This window comes from Bos indicus x Bos taurus, chromosome X (assembly GCF_003369695.1).
Source record: "Bos indicus x Bos taurus breed Angus x Brahman F1 hybrid chromosome X, Bos_hybrid_MaternalHap_v2.0, whole genome shotgun sequence".
Classification (NCBI taxonomy): Eukaryota; Metazoa; Chordata; class Mammalia; order Artiodactyla; family Bovidae; genus Bos; species Bos indicus x Bos taurus.
Genome location: NC_040105.1, coordinates 68,243,266 through 68,267,680, shown reverse-complemented (window position 1 = coordinate 68,267,680; position 24,415 = coordinate 68,243,266). Strand labels below are relative to the sequence as shown.

Below are 24,415 nucleotides of genomic sequence, written 5' to 3'. Positions count from 1 at the left end.
TCCATTTTTACCTCTATTGATAGGAACAACCTATGCCACTTACAAAAATGAATAAAATGTATTAATTCACTCTTTTTTTTTTGCTGAGACATGCAGAGAATTTTTATTTATCACATTTGTTAATACTTAAGTTTTACTTGTAGAACAGTCACCAATAGAAGAGCAGGCTGTTAGTAGGTATTAGTAGGGTTCAGTCAGGGATCTAGCATAGCATCTAGGAAGTACACAGGAGGTGGTTTAACAGGGAGATGGTTCAATAGAGAGGGGTCATAGCTCTCAAATGCCAACTTTTGTTACAGTAAGCTGTCAGTCACTGTTTATTTAGATGCTTTGGTTAGTTGATACACTACATATTTTTCAATCAGGGATTACTTTTGTTGTTTTTTGTTTGTTTAAAAAAATTTTTTTTTCAGTTATCTTTAGAGGTTAGGTGTTGGGGCCCATCCCCCAACAACAGAATAGTATTATTAGAAGTTCCTGCTGCTGCTGCTAAGTCACTTCAGTCACGTCCGACTCTGTGTGACCCCATAGACGGCAGCCCACCAGGCTCCCCCATCCCTGGGATTCTCCAGGCTTCCTAAGACCGGCAGTTCCAGCATGTGAAGTGTGATAGGACATAGCCAGGAAGATGAGAAATTGAAGTCATCATCTAGAGGTTATATAGTCCATCCCTGTTGCTCCTTGCAGCCTGCAGGTCCTCTTAGCCGCCCTCTCCATTAAACCCATTAACATGCAGGATCCTCATTTGCTTCACAATGGTGCTTTTTCCAGATTCACCACCAGCAGCAGATGGTGGTGCATGGTCCGGTAGACCTGCTTGTCCTTCTGCAGCTGCTTCTTAATCTTGTTGGCCTCACGCTGCTCCTTCTCCTTGTTGTGCTGGTCCTCAGTCTTTCTGTTTTCAAGACAGCCCGTGGCAGCGGGGCCAAGAGGGCTGGGGCAGCACCAGCCGGGCAGGCAGGGCGAGCGCAAACTTGGCTCCTCTGGGAGGAGCACCAAGGGAGGGCGGTGTTTCTGTGGCCGAGTGGAGCTAGTGGCTCCCAGCCCATTGAGCTGGAGTGCAGGGGTCTAATGGCTGCCGCGGAGTCAGATGGACTTGAGCTGGAGCTGCGGGGGCTGCTGCCACCACCGCCACCACTCTTATTGCCAGAGCTCTTCAGCGGGTGCAGGGAAGGGGAGGTGGAGGCTGCAAAGGGGGTGGAAGGAGGAGGAGGAAGAGGGATGAGGAGCTTAATTCACACTTTATTAACATTTTAAAAGCAAAGTTAGATGAGGAAAGCTTTAAATCCTAATATGTTAGAAACAGTTTTAAAGGTTTTGTATTTAAAACAATTTTTCTGCATTCATTTTTGCTCTGTACAGAATATTTGCTTAATGTCTTCAGTGTATTTCATATTTTCATTTTCCTAATACCTGCACACACCCTTGATGTTTAAAAGAAAATTACCATAAAATAAAGTGGTCATTTTCAAACATGGCCATTTTTATTTTGTATTTTTCCTCATGAAGAAACTAAGACAAATGACAGCCTACTTTATTTCTCTGAGGGAATTACTATAAGAGTGTACTCTCTAAATATTCTGAACAGATCAGAGTGCCACTATTGCAATTAGTAGATTTGAAAATTGTAATAGTTTTACTTTTTTCCTCTCTGTAGGGCTATTTTATCTCCACCCACCTTTGTACTTGATTATTTCTAATGATGTTCTCTATGTTTATTTTTACTGTCTAACAAGTAAACCTTCAATTCTTTATCATTTTGAAAGCATAAGTACTGGGAGTTGAGAGCAAAAGCATTCTCCTCTACATTCTGTACTGAGAGAATTTTTTGCATCACTAAAATTTCTTATAGGATGTTTACTTCCATGTTATGTATATTGTTTCTTTTTTATGTTACCACTTACTCAAAAATGCTAATATTCACTAAAGAGTAAACTGATTTTTTTCAGTATGATTGTCCAGAATGTCTCAAGTGGGAAGATTTATAAATATACTTTATTATCTCATTGATGTTTAAGTATCTGAAGTAAAATCTGCTCTTGTGCTTTTTACTAAACTTTTCAATTGTATGCCATCATGTACATAGAGCCTTTTCTTATAAATATAAAACAAAAGTACCTTAACAAGTATAAGCCATAGGACTGGAAAATGTAAGTTTTCATTCCAGTGCCAAAGACTGTTAAACTACTGTACAGTTGAGCTCACTTCACGTGCTAGTAAGGTTATACTCAGCATCTTTCCAGCTAGGTCTCAGCAGTATGTGAACCGAGAACTTCCAGATGTACAAGCTTCATTTAGAAAGGGCAGAGGAACCAGAGATCAAATTGCCAACATTCACTGAATCATGCAGAAAGCAAGGGAGTTATAGAAAAACATCGACCTCTGCTTCGTTGACTACACTAAAGTCTTTGACTATGTGGATCACAGCAAACTGGAAAAGTCTTAAAGTGATAGTAATACCAGACCACCTTACCTGTCTCCTGAGAAACCTGTATGTGGGTCAAGAAGCATACAAGACATGGAACAACTGACTGGTTCAAAATTGGGAAAGGAGTATGACAGGCTGTATATTGTCACCCTGTTTATTTAACTTATATGCAGAGTACGTCATGAGAAATGACAGGCTGGATAAATCACAAGCTGGAATCAAGACTGCCAGGAAAAATATCAACACCCTCAGATATGCATATGATACCACTCTAATGGCAGAAAGTGAAGAGGCACTAAAGAGCCTCTTGATGAGGGTGAAAGAGGAGAGTGAAAAAAACTGAATTTAAAAAAATATATGAATTTAAAGCAAATGGAAAGAAGTAAAACTATCTGCATAAAGAATTGATAACATAACCATGCAGAAGAAAAAGAGAATGCAAAACTAACCCAAATAATAACTTTTGCACACATTACTCTTATTTTTTAGCCTTAGTAGAATATAAGGATAAAGATAACTCAGATTTGAGTACGTTTGTTGTTGGTAGTATGGGAGTAGCTATTTTGAAACTGTTTTCTGTATATCGTAAGACTGAGCATATGAGTTAATATATTGATGTTGTTGAGAAATAAAGGTCTTATTTGGGAGAAGAAAGATAGAGATATGGAATAGGAGAACCGGAGGAAGAACCTTTTGATGTTATATTGGGACAGAATTATCAATATTAGTTTATGATGAAAAAAAAGTTCCTAACTCTGTTCAGGGAAAGAAAAGGTCTAGAAGCAATGAAATCCCAGAAGTAATGAGTATGACTAGCACCTAGATCTTACACAAAATGCTGTTCCTCAACAAAAAGAATCAAGGAGCATTTTGAGTGGATTCCCACTGGCCAAATGTGGGATAATTTGAACATTAAAAAAAATGATACTTGTGAATTACAACACACTGAATAAAAAGAAAATCTATAATTCTATAGTAATGCTTAGGGAAAGCTCTTCTTTAAAAATGAAATCTTGCCACTTACAACAACATTAATGGACCTAAAGTGTATTATGCCAAGCCAAATGAAAATACATCAGAGAAAAATATATACCTTATGATTTTACTCATATGTGGAGTCTAAAAAAACTGAGCAAATGAACAAACAACAGAAACAGACCCATAGATACAGAGAACACACTGGTGATTGCCAGAGGGGAGAGAGTGGGGAGATAGATGTAATAGGTGAAGGGTATTAAGAGGTACAAACTAAGTCATAGGGACGTAATTTACACATAAGGAATATAGTCAATAATAACTTTGTATGGTGACAGATGGTAACTGAACTTAGGTGATCACTTCATAATATATAAAAACAATCACTGTGTTATACATCTGAAACTTATATTATATGCTTTCTTTTGTTTTAATTGGGATGTAGTTGCTTTACAAAGTTGTACAACAAAGTGAATTAGCTGTATGTATACATATATCCTACATCTGATAGATAGAGTGCCTGATGAACTATGGAATGAGGTTTGTGACATTGTACAGGAGACAGGGAACAAGACCATCCCCATGGAAAAGAAATGCAAAAAAGCAAAATGGCTGTCTGGGGAGACCTTACAAATAGCTGTGAAAAGAAGAGAAGTGAAAAGCAAAGGAGAAAAGGAAAGATATAAACATCTGAATGCAGAGTTCCAAAGAATAGCAAGAAGAGATAAGAAAGCCTTCTTCAGCGATCAATGCAAAGAAATAAAGGAAAGCAACAGAATGGGAAAGACTAGGGATCTCTTCAAGAAAATCAGAGATACCAAAGGAACATTTCATGCAAAGATGGGCTCGATAAAGGACAGAAATGGTATGGACCTAACAGAAACAGAAGATACTAAGAAGAGATGGCAAGAATACACAGAACTGTACAAAAAAAGATCTTCACGACCCAGATAATCACAATGGTGTGATCACTGACCTAGAGCCAGACATTCTAGAATGTGAAGTCACGTGGGCCTTAGAAAGCATCACTACAAACAAAGCTAGTGGAGGTGATGGAATTCCAGTTGAGCTATTCCAAATCCTGAAAGATGATGCTGTGAAAGTGCTGCACTCAATATGCCAGCAAATTTGGAAAACTGAGCAGTGGCCACAGGACTGGAAAAGGTCAGTTTTCATTCCAATCCCAAAAAAAGGCAATGCCAAATAATGCTCAAACTACCACACAATTGCACTCATCTTACACGCTAGTAAAGTAATGCTCAAAATTCTCCAAGCCAGGCTTCAGCAATATGTGAACCATGAACTTCTTGATGTTCAATCTGCTTTTAGAAAAGGCAGGGGAACCAGAGATCAAATTGCCAACATCCACTGGATCATGGAAAAAGCAAGAGAGTTCCAAAAAAGCATCTATTTCTGCTTTATGACTGTGTGGATCACAATAAACTGTGGAAAATTCTGAAAGAGATGGGAATACCAGACCACCTGATCTGCCTCTTGAGAAATTTGTATGCAGGTCATGAAGCAACAGTTAGAACTGGACATGGAACAACAGACTGGTTCCAAATAGGAAAAGGAGTACGTCAAGGCTGTATATTGTCACCCTGTTTATTTAACTTATATGCAGAGTACATCCTGAGAAACGCTGGACTGGAAGAAACACAAGCTGGAATCAAGATTGCCGGGAGAAATATCAATAACCTCAGATATGCAGATGGCACCACCCTTATGGCAGAAAGTGAAGAGGAACTCAAAAGCCTCTTGATAAAGGTGAAAGTGGAGAGTGAAAAAGTTGGCTTAAAGCTCAACATTCAGAAAACGAAGATCATGGCATCCGGTCCCATCACTTCATGGGAAATAGATGGGGAAACAGTGGAAACAGTGTCAGACTTTATTTTTCTGGGCTCCAAAATCACTGCAGATGGTGACTGCAGCCATGAAATTAAAAGCCGCTTACTCCTTGGCAGGAAAGTTGTGACCAACCTAGATAGCATATTGAAAAGCAGAGACATTACTTTGCCGACAAAGGTCCGTCTAGTCAAGGCTATGGTTTTTCCTGTGGTCATGTATGGATGTGAGAGTTGGACTGTGACGAAGGCTGAGTGCCAAAGAATTGATGCTTTTGAACTGTGGTGTTGGAGAAGACTCTTGAGAGTCCCTTGGACTGCAAGGAGATCTACCCAGTCCATTCTGAAGGAGATTAGCCCTGGGATTTCTTTGGAAGGGATGATGCTAAAGCTGAAACTCCAGTACTTTGGCCACCTCATGTGAAGAGTTGACTCATTGGAAAAGATTCTGATGCTGGGAGGGATTGGGGGCAAGAGAAGAAGGGGATGACAGAGAATGAGATGGCTGGATGGCATCACTGACTCGATGGACGTGAGTCTGAGTGAATTCCAGGAGTTGGTGATGGACAGGGAGGCGTGGCGTGCTGTGATTCATGGGGTCGCAAAGAGTCGGACATGACTGAGCGACTGATCTGATCTGATACATATATCCTCTCCTTCAAGGCCCTCCATCCCACCCAATACTGTATGGTAATTGTAACTCATTTAAAAAAAAAAAAGAATATTAACACACATGTAAGGAATGATACGTTTAGAAAATCATTTTACAGCCACCATTGTAGTAAAAGATTTAGATAAATATCATCGTTTGCTAAAACCATATGGTAAAAAACTATTGGGGAATAGAATAGTCACTTAACCCATAGATTACTTTTCTACTACAAAGAAAAAAATACCTTTAAAATAGAGAAATCTGGTAGACACTTCCTTAAAGAAATGATCACTTAATATCATTCATCTTGGAGGAAACTGATATCATACATCTCCTAATATGATACACTGAGGACATATCATCACCTATATTGTATTTCAGCAAAAATGTTTAGCCTAGATCTAAGAATCAGGAAAAACTAGAGAAATACAACTTGAAGTGCATTCTTTAGAAAATAAGCCTGGATATTTTAGAAATGTTACTGTCACTCACACAGACTAGAAAACTTACAAATTCAACCTGTTGATCCTGATTGAATCCTAGATGGGGAAAAAAAAAAAAAAATATATATATATATATATATAGAATATTATTGGGATCATTGGTAAAATCTGAATATGGACTATAAATTAGATGAATTTCTTGGGTGTGATATAGTTGTATTCCAGTCATATAGGAGAATGTCCTTATTTTCAGGTGTGTGTGTGTACAAGCTCAGTCGTGTCCAACTTTTTGTGACCCTATGGACTGCAGCCTGCCAGGCTTCTCTGTCCATGGAATTTTCCAGGCAGGAATACTGGAGCAGGTTGCCATTTCCTTCTTCAGGGGATCTTCCCAACCCAAGGATCAAACCTTTCATCTCCTGCATTGGCAGGCGGATTCTTTACCACTAGTGCCACCTGGGAAGCCCTTTCAGGAGACACATGCTAATGAAATACTTAGGGGTGAAATGTTATGGTGTCCACAATTCATTCTTAAATAATTTAGCAAAAAGTAGTATAAATTTAGAGATAGGATCAAGTGAGAGAAAGCAAATGTGGAAAAAGTAACAGTTGCTAACCCAGGAGAAGCATATATAGGTGTTTATTTTTACCATTCTTGCATCATTTCAAATTTGAAATGGGGTGGTAAATAAATAAGAAACAATTGGAGAACAAGAGATTTTGGAAATCAAAACTGTCATTGCTGAAATAAAGTCAAGGAAATTTCTAAAGAGTAAAACAAAAAAAGAGAAAATAGAGGAAAGATTTGAAAACAAGAAAATTAGTCTAAGAGGTCCAACATTTGACTAGTGGTGGTTCTAGAAAAAGGGAGTCAGAAAAAGGAAGGGTATAACCAAAGACTAATATCCCCCAAATGTCCAGAACTTCAGAGCATAAGTTTTCAGATTAAAAGGGCCTAGCAACAATAACCTGGTGTACGAGACAGCAAAAGAGACACTGATGTATAGAACAGTCTTATGGACTCTGTGGGAGAGGGAGAGGGTGGGAAGATTTGGGAGAATGGCAGTGAAACATGTAAAATATCATGTAGGAAACGAGTTGCCAGTCCAGGTTCGATGCACGATGCTGGATGCTTGGGGATGGTGCACTGGGACGGCCCAGAGGGATGGTATGGGGAGGGAGGAGGGAGGAGGGTTCGGGATGGGGAACACATGTATACCTGAGGCAGATTCATTTTGATATTTGGCAAGACGAATACAATTATGTAAAGGTTAAAAATAAAATAAAATTAGGAAAAAAATAAAATAAAAGGGCCTAGCAAGTACCCACCACAATAAACGGAAGGAGGAAAAAGAATAGACAAATTATAAAATTTCAGAATTGAGGATAAGGAAAACAGCTTAAAAGCTGTGAGAGAAATATCTTCCAGTGGGGGTGCTAAATAATAGATTACATAACATAGTCGATAATGAGAAAAACACTGTTCAGACAAACTTAAAGTTTAGAGTGAATTAGTGACGTAGAACAGAGAAGGCAATGGCATCCCACTCCAGTACTCTTGCCTGGAAAATCCCACGGACGAGGAGCCTGGTAGGCTGCAGTCCATGGGGTCGCTAAGAGTCGGACACGACTGAGCGACTTCACTTTCACTTTTCACTTTCACGCATTGGAGAAGGAAATGGCAACCCACTCCAGTGTTCTTGCCTGGAGAATCCCAGGGACGGGGAAGCCTGGTGGGCTGCCGTCTATGGGGTCGCACAGAGTCGGACACTACTGAAGCGACTTAGCAGCAGCAGCAGCAGTGACATAGAAAACTAAGCAAATGGAAAAACAAGGCAATTACTAAGTCCAGGAAGAATAAGAAATTAGGAGAAAATATATATAAAGTCCTAGTACCTGACAACAGGTAATATTTACATAGTTATGATAAAGCAAACATTGTATATTAAATAACATTTATTATACAACCAATATTATTAGAAGAGTGAATTTGAGGCATGGGAAAGTGGAATAGTTGAAAGTGCTGGATCTCATTAATATGTATCTGTGTATGTAAATGCCAGAATAAATAGCTACAAATTGGGGGATAAGAAGGAGGTATTCAAGGGTAGAGAAGGAGGAGACAAAAGAATGTACTTTTTATCAGCTTTGTAATTATTTTTAAGCTATGTACATTTATGCTTTAATACAAGTAAAAATAATTTAAACTACACAATTTTACTACAGGATAAATTTTTGTAATTTATTTCATTAGTTGTCTGCAAAAATAGTTCCCATTCTTTCTAATACTTTTGGATGCAGCTTTCATAGAAGATTTTTTTAATTGATGTATAATTCATGTGTTAGTGATTCAGGGTTTTTTTTTTCAGATTATATTCCACTGTAAGTTACTATAAGATATTGAATACAATTCTCTGTGAGTGAAAAGAAAGTGTTAGTCGCTCAGTCATGTCTGACTGTTTGTGACCCCATGGAATGTAGCCTGCCAGGCTCCTCTGTCCATGGAATTCTCCAGGCAAGAATACTGGAGTGGGTAGCCATTCCATTCTCCAGGGGATCTTCTCAACCCAGGGATTGAACCTGGGTCTTGTGCACTACTGGCGGATTCTTTACTGTGTGAGCCACCAGGGAAGTCCCTGTGCTATTAAGTAAATCCTTTTTGCTTATGTATTTTATATATAGTAGTTTGTATCTATTAACTCCATACTCCTACTGTCCTTTTGCCCTCCATGTCCCCTTTAGTAACCATAAATTTGTTTTCTGTATCTGTGCATTGAGAATTTTATTTTGTTTTTTTTTTACAGTGGTAAATAAAAAAGTATAAAATATGTAACCATGGGGACTTTTATGCCAATGAAGTTGTCCACACACCTTGGGATTGAGGACTACATGCAGGATCCAGAGGAATTCAAATAGAGCAAAATAATTCTTAGACTCTCCAGCCAGAAATCAAGGAGATGCTTAAATTAACCGCTCAGAAGTGGGCACATACAAATTTCAGTTATTTAGCTTAAGGTTATATTTTTAAAGGTCATATCACCAGGAACACCACTGAAAGTGACAAAATTACTTTTGTCTTCCAGTATGTTTAACAGTATCTCTCAAGAGACAAATTAATTGTAGATATAAGAATTTGACATCAATACCAAACCTATGCAGTGTTAAGTTTAATAGCTATTGTTAAGAAAAATAGCTACTGGAAGAAATAAACATCATGGAGAAATCTTGTTTATTTCAAAGTACACATAGGGTTTTGGCATATTATTTTTAAATCCTTTAAATCTCTGTATAACAGTGCTTTTGATTTAAATTTGATTTACTGATTACAGAAAATACCACTTTTAGAAAATCTTCACCTTTCTTTTCTGCTCTTCAAAATGAAAAATAAAACATTCAGACTGTATTTTCTTTAAGTGAAATACTTTATGTTATATAGAATTTCATAGCTTTTTGGTTTTTTATCATACTGGTAGCTCAACAGTAATGAAGGCATTCCTACCTTGATTTTTCCCACATATACTGTAATTAAAAAATTGGGGAAAGTATTTTAATGAATGCAGTCTTTCAAAATTCTTACTTGGAAAGTATTATGTGTTTTCAATTATTATGCTAGTTATATGACTTTGTCTATGTTTCTCTTATTTTTGCTTATTAGGGTAAGGTAGCTGAACGTGGTACCCACCATGATTTGCTTGCTAACCCTAGCAGTATCTATTCAGAAATGTGGCATACACAGAGCAGCCGTGTGCAGAACCATGATAACCCCAAATGGGATGCAAAGAAAGAAAATGTGTCCAAAGAGGAAGAAAGGAAGAGACTACAAGAAGAAATTGTCAACAGTGTCAAAGGCTGTGGAAACTGTTCCTGCTAAGTCACATGAAATATTTTCTTTTCTTCTTTTCTTCCTTTCTTCCTTCGTCCTTCCCTTACTCCCTCCCTCCCTCTCTCCTTTCTTTCCTTCCTTTCTTCCTCTTTTTACCTTGACTACACATTTGCACTGAAGCAGAATTGTTTTATTAAAAAAAATCAGACATTCCCATTTTCTATAGTCCTTCTTTTAGATAAGATTTATTTGAAAAGGGAATTGAGTTTTACATCTTTCACAGTCTATTTGATGTGGCATCTATATTTATCTCCTAATTATTTTCTTGTTACTGCCTTAGTTGTGGTCAAAGCATAATTGTTGTTACTACTTGACTTTACCCCATTTCCATTTTTGAGGCCTGACAGTCATTTGATATCCATAACCAGATAAATCAGATTGGCTTCCAAAATTTTTGTAGTTTTTCAAACCTCCTTTATGCTGACAATTTAGATGAAAAGTATCTATTTCTTTTTTAAAAAGTGTAGATTTTCTTTCTCCATTGAAATACATGAATGATAAATAACAATACTTAAAATTTTAGAAATATTTACCACCATGTATCTTTAAGAGGAAAAACCTTGACTCTCATGTTGGTATATAGAATGTTCATCATTAACCAGCATTGTAACTGTCATGTAGTGCTGAGAATTTTATTTTTCCACCAAATGAGATGTAGCTTTTGTTTTGGACAAAAATTCATAATTTTTCTTTAAAGACTTGCAAACCTTGATATAATTTGAGACTTACTATACTGGGAGTGATCTAAAAAGCTTAGGATGTTAATTGGGTTTTCTGTTTCCATCTTAAATGCACTGCTTTTGCTATCTGAAGTTATACAAAGAAACAACCGAATGGGATGTGTGCATACACACGTGTATAAAGCAAAATCTAACAATTATTAATAACCTTTAGACAAATAGGAGAGGATTACAAAAATATTTAGATGATCAAGCCTCTAATCTGTGTTGATACTTCAGAATTACTTTATTACCAGATCTTCTCTTCCTTTTTCAGTAGTTTAATGAGTTTAAGCTTGAAATAACAAGGAGGAGCCCAAGCAAGATAATTAAGTTTTACTGGCTAGAAATAATTAATAAAATGTTGGTATGTATTCACTTAGAAAGTTCCTTTCCTTTTCCAACTTGAATTTGCTTTAATTTTTTGGTAGTAATCATTCAGCTTGAAAAACTTGTGTATCTCATGAACAGCAACATAACTGTATATAATGAGGCTTTGTTTCTCAGAAAAGGTGTTAAAATATTTATTTTATTGGTCTGTGGTTTTATTGTGTTTTAAATGATAATTTGGTATGGAAGAGACTAATTTTTTTTTTCCGATTTATTTTGTCATTAGTAGGTAGATATCTAAGCTTATCTAAGTCTAGTCTCCAGTTTTGTTATATAAAGGTGATTAGAAAAGTAGCTTGAAGCTAGTAGTTTATGGTTAGTCTTTGATACCAGAGCACGTGGTAGGATCTTGCTTTTGGAGTTGAAATTAACACTGAGATGCTTAATCAGCTGCAATATGAGGGGAGGTTTGAGACATTTCTTACTCTCAAACCATAGATGTGATTGCTTTTCTGAGGAACAACAACCAAAAAAACATGTCCTTTGAATAACCCAGCTGTATTACTAGAAATAATGGTTAGTCTAGATAGAAACTCTGCTTCTGTTAATTCCTTCTGTACATTTTTAATGTTGTTGATAGAAAATATTTAACTTTGTTGCATAATCAAGCAGGTAAAATTGAAATAATCATTAGTAATATTCATTTTGAATGTGAATAGTGGTATTCAACGTAAGTGATTCTGTGATATGGGAAACATATAGTCAAAGAAGGACAGGAATGTTTTTAGGGTGGGGATAATTTCCCCACTAAGAAATTTGAAAGTACTTTCATATGATTAGAGGTGGTCTCTAGACCATTGCGTCACTGTGGTCATTAACCAGTATTTTCAGCTAATAAAAACTTAAATTACCAGAAAAATACAGTTACTATAGGGGCTACAACTAAGTCTTAAATTTTTTTCTCTTAACTCCATCTTGTTAAGGTGGTTCTATACACTGACATAATAGACAAATTAAAATGAAAGAAAAGCTTCCTAGGATGATTCACTCAGAGGAGGTTCCAAGAAAGGGACATTTATCATAATGTACTAGTTTTACATTAGAATATTCCACACAAAAGTACAAATTTCTAAGTTAATGTCACAAAATAATATATTTTTTTAATGTCTTGGGATGAATAAGCTACAATTTTGGCATATGGGCTCTGAAAATGGAGCAGGGGATAGGGTTTTGTTTCTTAATATCCCTTTATTTTTAAGATTGAAATCTTCCTAAGGGAATCCCAGTTTACAAAGATTACATTGAAACCAAGGTAATTTGGGATCATAAAAACTGGGCCAGTTGCCTTCTTGAAGGTTTTAACATAGAAATATTTTGGTGAGGAGATGGGCTCCTTTGGAAATTTTTGAACAGTTCAAGTCTGATGGTCACTTGTGAGAATCAGAAAGAGGCCTTAGCATTTGGATAAACTCAAAATATGCATTTACTTTTCCTCTGCATGGATTTGAACCTTTTCTATACCTTTAGTTAAATATTTTGCCTTTTCCCTTAGATGCTGACAAAGCTCAGTTTGTGAAGATGGTTAGTTTAAAAATATGTTTTGCTTTTAAAGGCAACATATTTAAAATTAATATGATTCCTTATTCTGGATCACTTTGCACACACTGCCATCTTGCTCCTATCCTTCTTTATTGCTGGATGTTTCAGGAAATGCAACTTTGACCAGTAGATACTCATAATTCTCTTACCTTGTAACTTCATCATAGGATATTCTTCTGCGTATTGGTAGTTGAAAGCATTTAAATATGTTTACAAAGGCAGCTTTCTTATAGAAAGGTCCCTTCCCTCCTGCTTTGAGTATATAGATTTTGAATGTAAACTGTATAATAAATGACAGTATGAAGTCAAATCAGCTGGTTAAAATTGGTTAAGATAAAATAACTCAATGCAGAAGCTTATTTACCACAGATTTATTGTTGTAACAATCTGTGCAGATAATCAGTACTAAATAAACTATGTCTTTGTGGCTCAAAATGGGTGTCCCATTGAAGCAACTCTTCTGCAGTGCATAGGGAGAATTAATATTTTGCTATTCACACACTCCAAATAAGTACAGATTTAATAGACACTCTGGGAGTATGGCCTTAGAGCCTCATGCAAAAAGTGAAAACTTTAAATTGTCTCAAAGAGAAAGTAATTGTTTCCAGTGCTCATAATATGGGCAAAATGGTAGCAAATTATAGTGCTTTCACTTAGCATTAAGCTGTCATATTTTTAATGACCAGTCAGTGAAAGGCAACTTTCTATTGCCCCCAGTTTCTCAGTTCTAATGACTAAGAAGGAAACCTTTAGGGTAGAAAAATGCCTTAACTGCAAACCATGCATTAAATTTAGTATTTTGATTAGCTAGGTAGAATTGGAAATATACTAGCTTTAATTAGAAATAGATCAGAACATTTTTGGTTTAAAACAAAGGCAGTGGATTGTTTGCATATTTTCTGTTCTCACACAGCTACACTAGAATGTTTTTCACTGATGACTTTCTGTTTTATAATATCATTGGATTTTAGAGCTGGAAGGAATTTAGAGGTCCTTTAATAAAATTTCTTCATTCTTAAAATGAGGAAACTGTATTTCAGGAGAAGTCACTGAACTTACTATTAGTCAAGTTGATGAAAATTCTGGGTCCTGACATCCAGTCCGTTTCTTTGTTGTTGTTGTTGTTCAGTCGCTCAGTTGTGTGCGACTGTTTGTGACCCCATGGACTGCACACACCAGGTTTCCCTGTCCTTCATCATCTCCCGGAGTTTGCTCAAACTCATGTCCATTTAGTCAGTGATACCATCCAACCATCTCGTCCTCTGTTGTCCCCTTCTCCTACTGCCTTCAATCTTTCCCAGCATCAAGATTTTTTCTTATGAGTCAGCTCTTCTCATCAGGTGGCCAAAAAGTATTGGAACTTCAGCTTCAGCATCAGTCTTTCCAATGAATATTCGGGGTTGATTCCCTTTAGGATTGATTGGTTTGATCTCCTTGCAATCCAAGGGACTCTCAATAGTCTTTTCCAACACCACAATTCAAAAACATCAACCTTCAATGCTTTTTGCTGAACCACATTTCCACCCAGAAGTTATGTTCAAAAATATATTGAGGTTGAGACATCCAGCATGGTAAAGTAAGGGGCTCTGTAGACCCTCTTCAACAAAACAACAGCTTAACTGGTAAAAAATGTTTTTAAAAAAATCATTTGAAGTATCTAGAAATTATCCAAAGGACATAAAGCAAATGGAGAAACATTCATTTGAGAAACTTATTAGGTTTCAGTAAGAACAGCAAGAGTCTGGCATTTGAGGAATTACCCACATATTCTCCACTACACCAGGTCTTTGTTACAGAAGCTCTTCCCTCAGTGCTCTATTCTTTTCAAGTGTGGTGAAGATGTTAGGGAGAGATAGGGCTCCTCTTTCCCCAACTCCTACTGTAGGGCTACCATTTTACCCTGCAAGGTAACTGCCTGCATTTCTCATTTCCCCAACCCTGTATTGCAAAAAATGTATTCCAGGCAAGCACAAGCAAGAGGACTGGAGATCCTTTCTACCACCCAATCCCCACTCTTAGGCTGGAAGCACTCCATGCACAGATTGAGAATACTGGGACCCTGATTTTTTCCACCTCAGCTAACTCAAGAGGTTTCACTCAAGGAGCGAAAAACCAAGAGTACCATGGACTGCCACCACGTCCTGGTGCCTTTTCATAGAGTGGTGGTTTCACTCAGGGCCCTCTGCCGCCAGCTCTGGTTCATTGATGCAGAGGTTCTTTCCAAAGGCGAAGGCATTCAATGAATACAAAAAGTTCCGCAGGTCTATCTGAGGGTACTGACTTCACTGAAACAAAGCATGGAGAACTCCATCCCTAAGGGCGTTGTCAAAAACAATGGAGATCTTGGTGGAGAGCTACTAGGAGGAGCTGGTGCAAGCAAATCCGTAGAGCAGCCAGAAGTTAAACCAGAGGGAGCCCAGAAGTGCCTCCTGGGAACACAAGCAACTCTGAGAATTGAAAAGTCTGAGTGCATGTGCTGGGCTGCACTCACTCAGGATAGTCAGAACGGAACATGGGACAGACTTAAAAGTATTTTGCAACATGTGCAGACCATCAACACATGGGAGAAGTTGGACTGGCACATGGAACTAGACAAAATACTGACTGAGCAAAAAGTTGCTCTCACCCAGATATTACTCATAGGAATGCAGGCTTAAAAATAAAACCGCACACATTCCTGGCAATCTGAAACACTGTATGTCCAAGACTGTGCCCACTCAGAACAGAAAAGGAACCTTCAAGTACTAGTCCCTGGCTGAACATAGGTCAAAAGTAAACTCTATATACTATGGTAGCACCCTCCAAGCACACACACATCCAATGGTAAAGGGTAAAAATCTTACTGACCACTAATTGCTTTATGCCAACCCAGGGGCAACCCTTGGGTGCCTAGACTAAAAGAGAAAGATAATATCAGACTGCACACTGCAGGGAAAATAACCAAGCAGATAATAGTCCCCCAGAGGAGGTGGATCATTATCCACAGATATTACAAGATACTATATAAAATGTCCAGTTTTATGCAAAGAAAACAAGAAAGTCACCCATTTGCACAAGGGAGGAGGGGGCAGGGAGCAGGCAATAAACGTTGCCTTAGAAAGGACCCAGATGGTGGATGTAGCAAAGATTTGTCAATAAAGAAATAGGGGAAAAAACTAGAAATTATGAAGTTGAGAAGTACAACAAATAAGAAATTTACTAGAGGAGCCCAGTGCAGTATGTCTCCTACATATGAACAAGTTCCATTCCAAGAGCACATCCATAAGTCCAACCAATTTGTTCAAATATACTGTCTATAGGAGAAATACTCCATAAAGATACAAACAAGCCAAAAATAAAAAGATGGAAATATATATATATACCATGCAAGCACCAACCATAAACTTTTTAGAGTGTCTATACTAATATCAGATGGAATAATCCCTAAATAAATGTTATTAAAGATAAAAATACTTTGGCCACCTAATGTGAAGAACCAACTCATTGGAAAAGACCCTGGTGCTGGGAAAGATTGAAGATGGGAGGAGAAGGGGACAACAGGATGAGATGGTTGTATGGCATCACTGACATGATGGACATGAGTTTGAGTAAACTCCGGGAGTTGGTGATGGACTGGGAAGCCTGGTGTGCTGCAGTCCGTGGGGTCACAAAGAGTTGGACATGACTGAGTGACTGAACTGAACTGTAAGATAAAAATGGATATTTCACAATGATTAAAGATTCAATCTGTCAGGAAGATATAACAATTTTAACATGTATGCACCTAAGAACCTGTCAAAAGAGATGAAACAAAAGCTTGACAGACTTAGAAGGATAAACAGACATTTCAACAATTATAGTGGAAGATTTCAAGACCCTACTTAATAATGGATAGAACAACTAGAGAGAAGATCAAAAAGGAAATAAAAGTGAAGAATGCAATTTGCTGAAGTGTACATGGAACAGTCTTCATAGACCATATGCTGTGCCATAAATCAAGCTTCAATAAGTTTTAAAAGATTGAAATCATATAAAGAGTGTTCCCTGACCACTATATATTAGAAATCAGTAATAAAGGAAAAAAAACTTGGGTGCGTCAGAAGGCAATCACTTTAAATATGGGTCAAAAAATTAAAAGGGAAATTAGAAAATACTTGGAGATGAATGAAAATGAAAACACAACAAAAACATGGGATGCAGCTAAAATTTTTGTTAGAGATCAGTTTATAGCTGTAAATATCTATATTTAAAAAAGGAACATCTCAAATCAATAAACTTCTGCCTTAAACTAGAAAAAGAAGACCAAACAACCTAAAGGGAGATGAAAAATAATATAAAATTAATAGGGAAAATTAACAAAATCACAAGCTTGTTCTTTGGAAAGATCAACACAATTGTTAACTAGACTGACCAGTAAGAAATACTGAAGATTCATAATAGTAAAAAAATGAAAGAGTGGATATCACTACTAATCTTACAGACATAAAAAGACTGTAAAAGACTATGAAAAATTGTACAGCCACTATGGAGAACAGTGTGGAGATTCCTTAAAAAACTGGAAATAGAACTGCCTTATGATCCAGCAATCCCATTGCTGGGCATACACACTGAGGAAACCAGAAGGGAAAGAGACACGTGTACCCCAATGTTCATCGCAGCACTGTTTATAATAGCCAGGACATGGAAGCAACCTAGATGCCCATCAGCAGGTGAACGGATAAGAAAGCTGTGGTACATATACACTCAACCATTAAAAAGAATACATTTGAATCAGTTCTAATGAGGTGGATGAAACTGGAGCGTATTATACAGAGTGAAGTAAGCCAGAAGGAAAAACACCAATACAGTATACTAACGCATATATATGGAATTTAGAAAGATGGTAACAATAACCCTGTGTATGAGACAGCAAAAGAGACACTGATGTATAGAACAGTCTTATGGACTCTGTGGGAGAGGGAGAGGGTGGGAAGATTTGGGAGAATGGCATTGAAACGTAAAATACCATGTATGAAATGAGATGCCAGTCCAGGTTCGATGCACGATACTGGATGCTTGGGGCTAGTGCACTGGGACGACCCAGAGGGATGGTATGGGGAGGGAGGAGGGAGGAGGGTTCAGGATGGGGAACACATGTATACCTGTGGCGGATTCATTTTGATATTTGGCAAAACTAATACAATTATGTAAATTTTAAAAATAAAAAAAAAAAGACTATGAAAAATTGTATGACAGCAAAGTAGATAATTTAGAGGAAATGGGCAAATTCTTAAACTGAAGAAGAAATAGCCAAGCTGAATAGATTTATAAGCAGTAAAGAGATTAAATTACTAATCCAAAACTAATCAAAAAGCCTAGGCCCAGATTGCGTCATCACTGAATTCTGCCAGAGAGTTAAGAAAAGATTAATACCAATACCTCACAAACCTCCCCCCCCCAAAAAAAAAAAATAAAGGAGGGAATTATCTTGAACTCATTCTGTGAGACTTATATCATCCTGATACTGGAATAAAAGACATCACAAGAAAACTAGAGAACAATATCCCTTATGTGTATAGATACTAAAATCCTCAAAAAATACTGGTAAACAATCCAACAACTGTACAGCATAGCCAAGTGGGAGTTACCCTAAGCATACGAGATTAATAAAACTCCCACAAATCAATGTAATACACCATCATAATAAAGAGCAAAAACCATATGATCATCTCATTAGATGCAGAAAAAGTATTTGACAAAATCCAATAACCTCTCATGACAAAAATGCTTGATAAACTAGACATTCAAGGAAACTTCATCGACTATGAAAAACAGCTAACATTATACTTAATAGTGAAAGACTGAATGCTGTCCTCCTAACAATAGGAATGAGACAAGAATGTTTGGTCTTTCCACTTCTATTCACTGTTGCACTGGAGGTTCTAGTCAGGGCAATTAGGTAATAAAAACAAAGCTAGAGGACTCAACTTCCAAACTGTAAAACTTACTCCAAAGCTACAGTAATCAAGATGTATATAGTACTGACCTAAGGCTAGAAATACAAATTAGTGGAGTAGAACTGAGAGTCCAGAAATAAACCATTATATTTACAGCCAACTGATTTCTGACAAAGGGTGCCAAGATGATTCAATAAAGACTGAACATTCTCTTCAGCAAATGGAACTTCAACAACTGGATATCCACATGGAAAACAATGAACATAAACTGCTTTACAGATATATAAAAATTAAGTCAAAAGTAGTTCATAAACCTGAATGTAAGAAAACTAAAACTCTTAGAAGAAAACATAATATATCTTCATAACCTTGGATTAAGCAATTGTTTCTTAGATGAGACCTAAACAGCACAAGTAATATAAGAGAGAACAGATTAATTGAACATCATCAAATCAGCAACTCAACAACTCAACTTTTGTGCTTCAAATGATACCATGAAGAAACAGACCGTTAGAATGGGACATAATGTTTACAAATCATATCTGATAAGCGGCTATATCCAGAATATATAAAGAATATAATTACAACTCAATAATTTAAAAATCCAATAACCCAATTAAAAATGAGCAGAAGAGCTGGATAGAAATTTTCCTAAGAAGATATACAAATGTCTAATAAAAACATGAAAAGATAGTCATTAGAGAAATGCATATCAAAACCACAAAGAGATACCACTTCACACTGACTATAATCAAAAAGAAAATAATAATGTTGCAGAAATGTGGAGAAACTGAAACTCTCATACATTGCTAGTAGGAATGTAAAATGGTGTGGCTGCTATGGAAAACAGTCTGACAGTTCCTTAGTAACTTAAATAGAGTTACTGTATGACCCAGAAGTTCTACTTCTAGATACATTACCCAAGAGAATTGAGAATATATGTTCACACAAAAACTCATACATGAGCATTCATAGTAACATCATTCCTAACAACAAAAAATGTAAACAACTCAAATATACACCAATTGATGAATGGTAAATATAATATTTTCTACCCAAACCATGGAATATTTTTATTGTCATAAAAAAGAACAAATCCGTGTTACTTATGGATGCTTCCCACATATTGTATGCTTTCATTCTAGAACATGCAAATCTATAAAAATAGAAGGTAGATTAGTAGTTGTTCAAGCTGGTTTTAGAAAAGGCAGAGGAACCAGAGATCAAATTGCCAACATCCGCTGGATCATGGAAAAAGCAAGAGAGTTCCAGAAAAGCATCTGTTTCTGCTTTATTGACTATGCCAAAGCCTTTGTGTGGATCACAATCAACTGTGGAAAATTCTGAAAGAGATGGGAATACCAGAACACCTGATCTGCCTCTTGAGAAATTTGTATGCAGATCAGGAAGCAACAGTTAGAACTGGACATGGAACAACAGACTGGTTCCAAATCGGGAAAGGAGTTCATCAAGGCTGTATATCGTCACCCTGTTTATTTAACTTATATGCACAGTACATCATAAGAAGCGCTGGACTGGAAGCTGGAATCAAGATTGCCAGGAGAAATATCAATCACCTCAGATATGCAGATGACACCACCCTTATGGCAGAAAGTGAAGAGGAACTCAAAAGCCTCTTGATGAAAGTGAAAGTGGAGAGTGAAAAAGTTGGCTTAAAGCTCAACATTCAGAAAACGAAGATCATGGCATCCGGTCCCACCACTTCATGGGCAATAGATGGGGAAACAGTGGAAACAGTGTCAGACTTTATTTTTCTGGGCTCCAAAATCACTACAGATGGTGACTACAGCCATGAAATTAAAAGACTCTTACTCCTTGAAAGGAAAGTTATGACCAACCTAGATAGCATATTGAAAAGCAGAGACATTACTTTGCCAACAAAGGTTCGTCTAGTCAAGACTATGGTTTTTCCTGTGGTTATGTATGGATAGGAGAGTTGGACTGTGAAGAAGGCTGAGCACCGAAGAATTGATGCTTTTGAACTGTGGTGTTGGAGAAGACTCTTGAGAGTCCCCTGGACTGCAAGGAGATCCACCCAGTCCATTCAGGAGATCAGCCCTGGGATTTCTTTGGAAGGGATGATGCTAAAGCTGAAACTCCAGTACTTTGGCCACCTCATGTGAAGAGTTGACTCATTGGAAACGACTCTGATGCTGGGAGGGATTGGGGGCAGGAGGAGAAGGGGACGACAGAGGATGAGATGGCTAGATGGCATCACTGACTCGATGGACGTGAGTCTGAGTGAACTCCGGGAGTTGGTGATGAACAGGGAGGCCTGGCGTGCTGCGATTCATGGGGTCGCAGAGAGTTGGACACGACTGAGTGACTGCTCTGATCTGAGAGATAGTGTGGTGGGGGTGTAAATGGGAAGTTACTGATAACGGATACAGGATAAGTGTATTGACTATAGCCTGTGTTGTGTGGTTCATGACACAGATGTGTTTTGTACATATGCTGACCCTGTAGTGTGTTGCTAGTGTTTTACTTCTGTATTTCAAGAGGTGCATTGAAGTAAGAAATCAGTAGCCTCAGTTTTTCTTCTGGTCTCAGTTATACAAATCTTCAACTGCTATTTCCAAAGGTTCATTTACCTACTTAAAATATTGATGATATATTTTTTTTAAAAAAACCTCTAGTATCGTACATCGAACCTGGACTGGCAACTCGTTTCATATATGATATTATACATGTTTCAGCTGGTGCACTGGGATGACCCAGAGGAATGGTACGGGGAGGGAGGAGGGTTCAGGATGGGGAACACGTGTATACCTGTGGCGTATTCATGTTGATATATGGCAAAACCAATACAATATTGAAAAGTTAAAAAATAAAAAATAATAATAATAAAGCATCAAAAATATTTCAAAAAAAAAAAGCTTCTACAGATGCTGCCTTTAACAGTACTCATGAAACATGAAAAACAAACCCTTCTCCCACCAGTAATATTATATGCCAGGTTGTCTATAAATAAAAGCCACTACATAAATTAGATGCTGTAAGTTTAAAAATAGGATGCAATTATAGTTAATACTTTCAAAATTAATAGTCTCATAGTTATATAGATGATCAGAATTTGATGAAATCTCAGGTGGTTTAGTCCAGAGTTCAACAAACTTTTCCTGTAAAGGCAGTATCTAAATATGCCACACTCCTGAAATTTTCTGGTTTTTCCCATGTTTGACTCCCGTAATTTAGTTCATAGGTTTTCTAGCCTTGTATGTTCCCACCTTGTGTTTATTTTTCTTTTAATGCAACACATCACTCATTTGTACAATAAATAACTGTCACTAAAACAGTGAACCTCAGGGTGGTCAGGAATTGTCATAAATACATGAAATTCATAAAAAAAATTAAGTCCCATTTCAATTTCCTATCTACCACCAGATTTATTAACATATGAAAATCAGTTGCTTATCGTTTCTTTTATCTCACTTTAGCCTAGTGATAATGGGGGGGGGGGGGAATGACAAAATGACCAAAGGTCAATACACAAAGGAAGAAGTTTAGGCATTGATAATCTGAGAATAAAATTTTCAGCTATAGAATAATTAGGAATTAACTAATTGAGTACTTAGTTGAGCCAGTTGTTCTCCCAACTGACTTCCCTTCCTGTTAAAACTCTGGTGTTAAGGCTTTTGTAAGCAGAGCACTCAATGAAAAGAACAGCTTTCTAGACTTGTTGCTGAGTGTCCTTTTCAAAAATAATATTTCACTACAGGATTTTGGTTTCCCTAAGGAAAAAGCAAGAGATTTCCAGAAAAACATCTGTTTCTGCTTTATTGACTATGCCAAAGCCTTTGACTGTGTGGATCACAAGAAACTGTGGAAAATTCTGAAAGACATGGGAATACCAGACCACCTGACCTGACTCTTGAGAAACCTATATGCAGGTCAGGAAGCAACAGTTAGAACTGGACATGGAACAACAGACTGGTTCCAAATAGGAAAAGGAGTACGTCAAGGCTGTATATTGTCACCCTGCTTATTTAACTTATATGCAGAGTGCATCATGAGAAATGCTGGGCTGGAAGAAGCACAAGCTGGAATCAAGATTGCCGGGAGAAATATCAATAACCTCAGATATGCAGATGACACCACCCTTATGGCAGAAAGTGAAGAGGAACTAAAGAGCCTCTTGATCAAAGTGAAAGAGGAGAGTGAAAAAGTTGGTTTAAAGCTCAACATTCAGAAAACTAAGATCATGGCATCTGGTCCCATCACTTCATGGCAGATAGATGGGGAAACAGTGGAAACAGTGTCAAACTTTATTTCTGGGGACTCCAAAATCACTGCAGATGGTGATTGCAGCCATGAAATTAAAAGACACTTACTCCTTGGAAGGAAAGTTATGATCAACCTAGATAGTATATTGAAAAGCAGAGACATTACTTTGCCAACAAAGGTCCGTCTAGTCAAGGCTATGATTTTTCCAGTGGTCATGTATGGATGTGAGAGTTGGACTGTGAAGAAGACTGAGCGCCAAAGAATTGATGCTTTTGAACTGTGGTGTTGGAGAAGACTCTTGAGAATCCCTTGGACTGCAAGGAGATCCAACCAGTCCATCCTAAAGGATATCAGGCCTGGGTGTTCATTGAAGGGACTGATGCTGAAGCTGAAACTCCAATACTTTGGCCACCTGATGTGAAGAGCTGACTCACTGGAAAAGACCCTGATGCTGGGAGGGATTGGGGGCAGGAGGAGAAGGGGACGACAGAGGATGAGATGGCTGGATGGCATCACCAACTCAATGGACATGAGTTTGAGTGAACTCTGGGAGTTGGTGATGGACAGGGAGGTTTGGCGTGCTGCAATTCATGGGGTCACAAACAGTCAGACACAACTGAGCGACTGAACTGAACTGAACTAAAGGTCCTGCCATTTCTATCTGCATTTTTAAAAAAGAAATGAAAAGTGTAATAATATCAAGTGAAGCTTTCATAATAATTTCAAGTGGTTATGCCCTCTGTAAGGTCTCAGAGGTATTAACACTATTCTTCATATTTTAAGATCACATGAAATCTATTAGTGTATCATTTAACCTCTAGCTCAGAATGCGTCTTGTTTGTGTGGTCTCTGCCTCCATTTGTGTAGCCATCCTAATTTAATGTTTAAAATTATAGTTAATGTTCTAAGATGATTAACATAACCAGCTCTAACACAAGTGTGGTAAAGTGTTTTAATGAACTCCTCCTGGTTAACAATGAAAAGTTTTCAGGCCCTGGTAAATAGGGTTTGTGTGAATATCACTCATTCATTAAATATGACAGAAAAATGTGAAAACGTGAGGACAGACACAAGGAGAACATAGCCATTTGATGACAGAGACAGAGATTAGAGTGATGACACCTGCATGCCAAGGAATGCCCAAGGCTACCAGAAACTGGAAAAGGCAAGACAGAATCCTCTCCCAGAGGTTTGGGAAGGACCATGACACTGCTAACACTTTGGTTTTGGACATCAAGCCTCCAGAACTATGATGAATTTGAGATCTTGAATCACTGAACAACAAGCCCAGAGTTAGCCAACTGAAAACAAACAGAGCTAGAATCTGCTCCACATCAGTTCAGTTCAGTTCAGTCACTCAGTTGCGACCCCATGAACTGCAG

General features: G+C 37.5%; 1 protein-coding gene and 1 pseudogene across 2 annotated transcripts in view; one reads left to right on the top strand and one right to left on the bottom strand.

Annotated features, from left to right (window-relative positions):
* ABCB7 (ATP binding cassette subfamily B member 7) overlaps positions 1-13,308 on the top strand; it is a 161,533-nt gene extending 148,225 nt beyond the window's left edge. The window contains exon 16 of one of the 2 annotated variants that reach the window (XR_003509561.1): positions 9,998-10,375. Coding sequence is in view for 1 of the 2 variants with exons in the window: in XM_027533272.1 (XP_027389073.1) it covers positions 9,998-10,213 (216 nt within the window). In the remaining variant the exon portion in view is untranslated. Of the gene's footprint in view, positions 1-9,997 lie in introns of both variants that reach the window. The other variant, XM_027533272.1, reaches the window with a different exon arrangement.
* LOC113887482 lies at positions 402-9,073 on the bottom strand (annotated as a pseudogene).
* Positions 13,309-24,415: the final 11,107 nt, after the last annotated feature.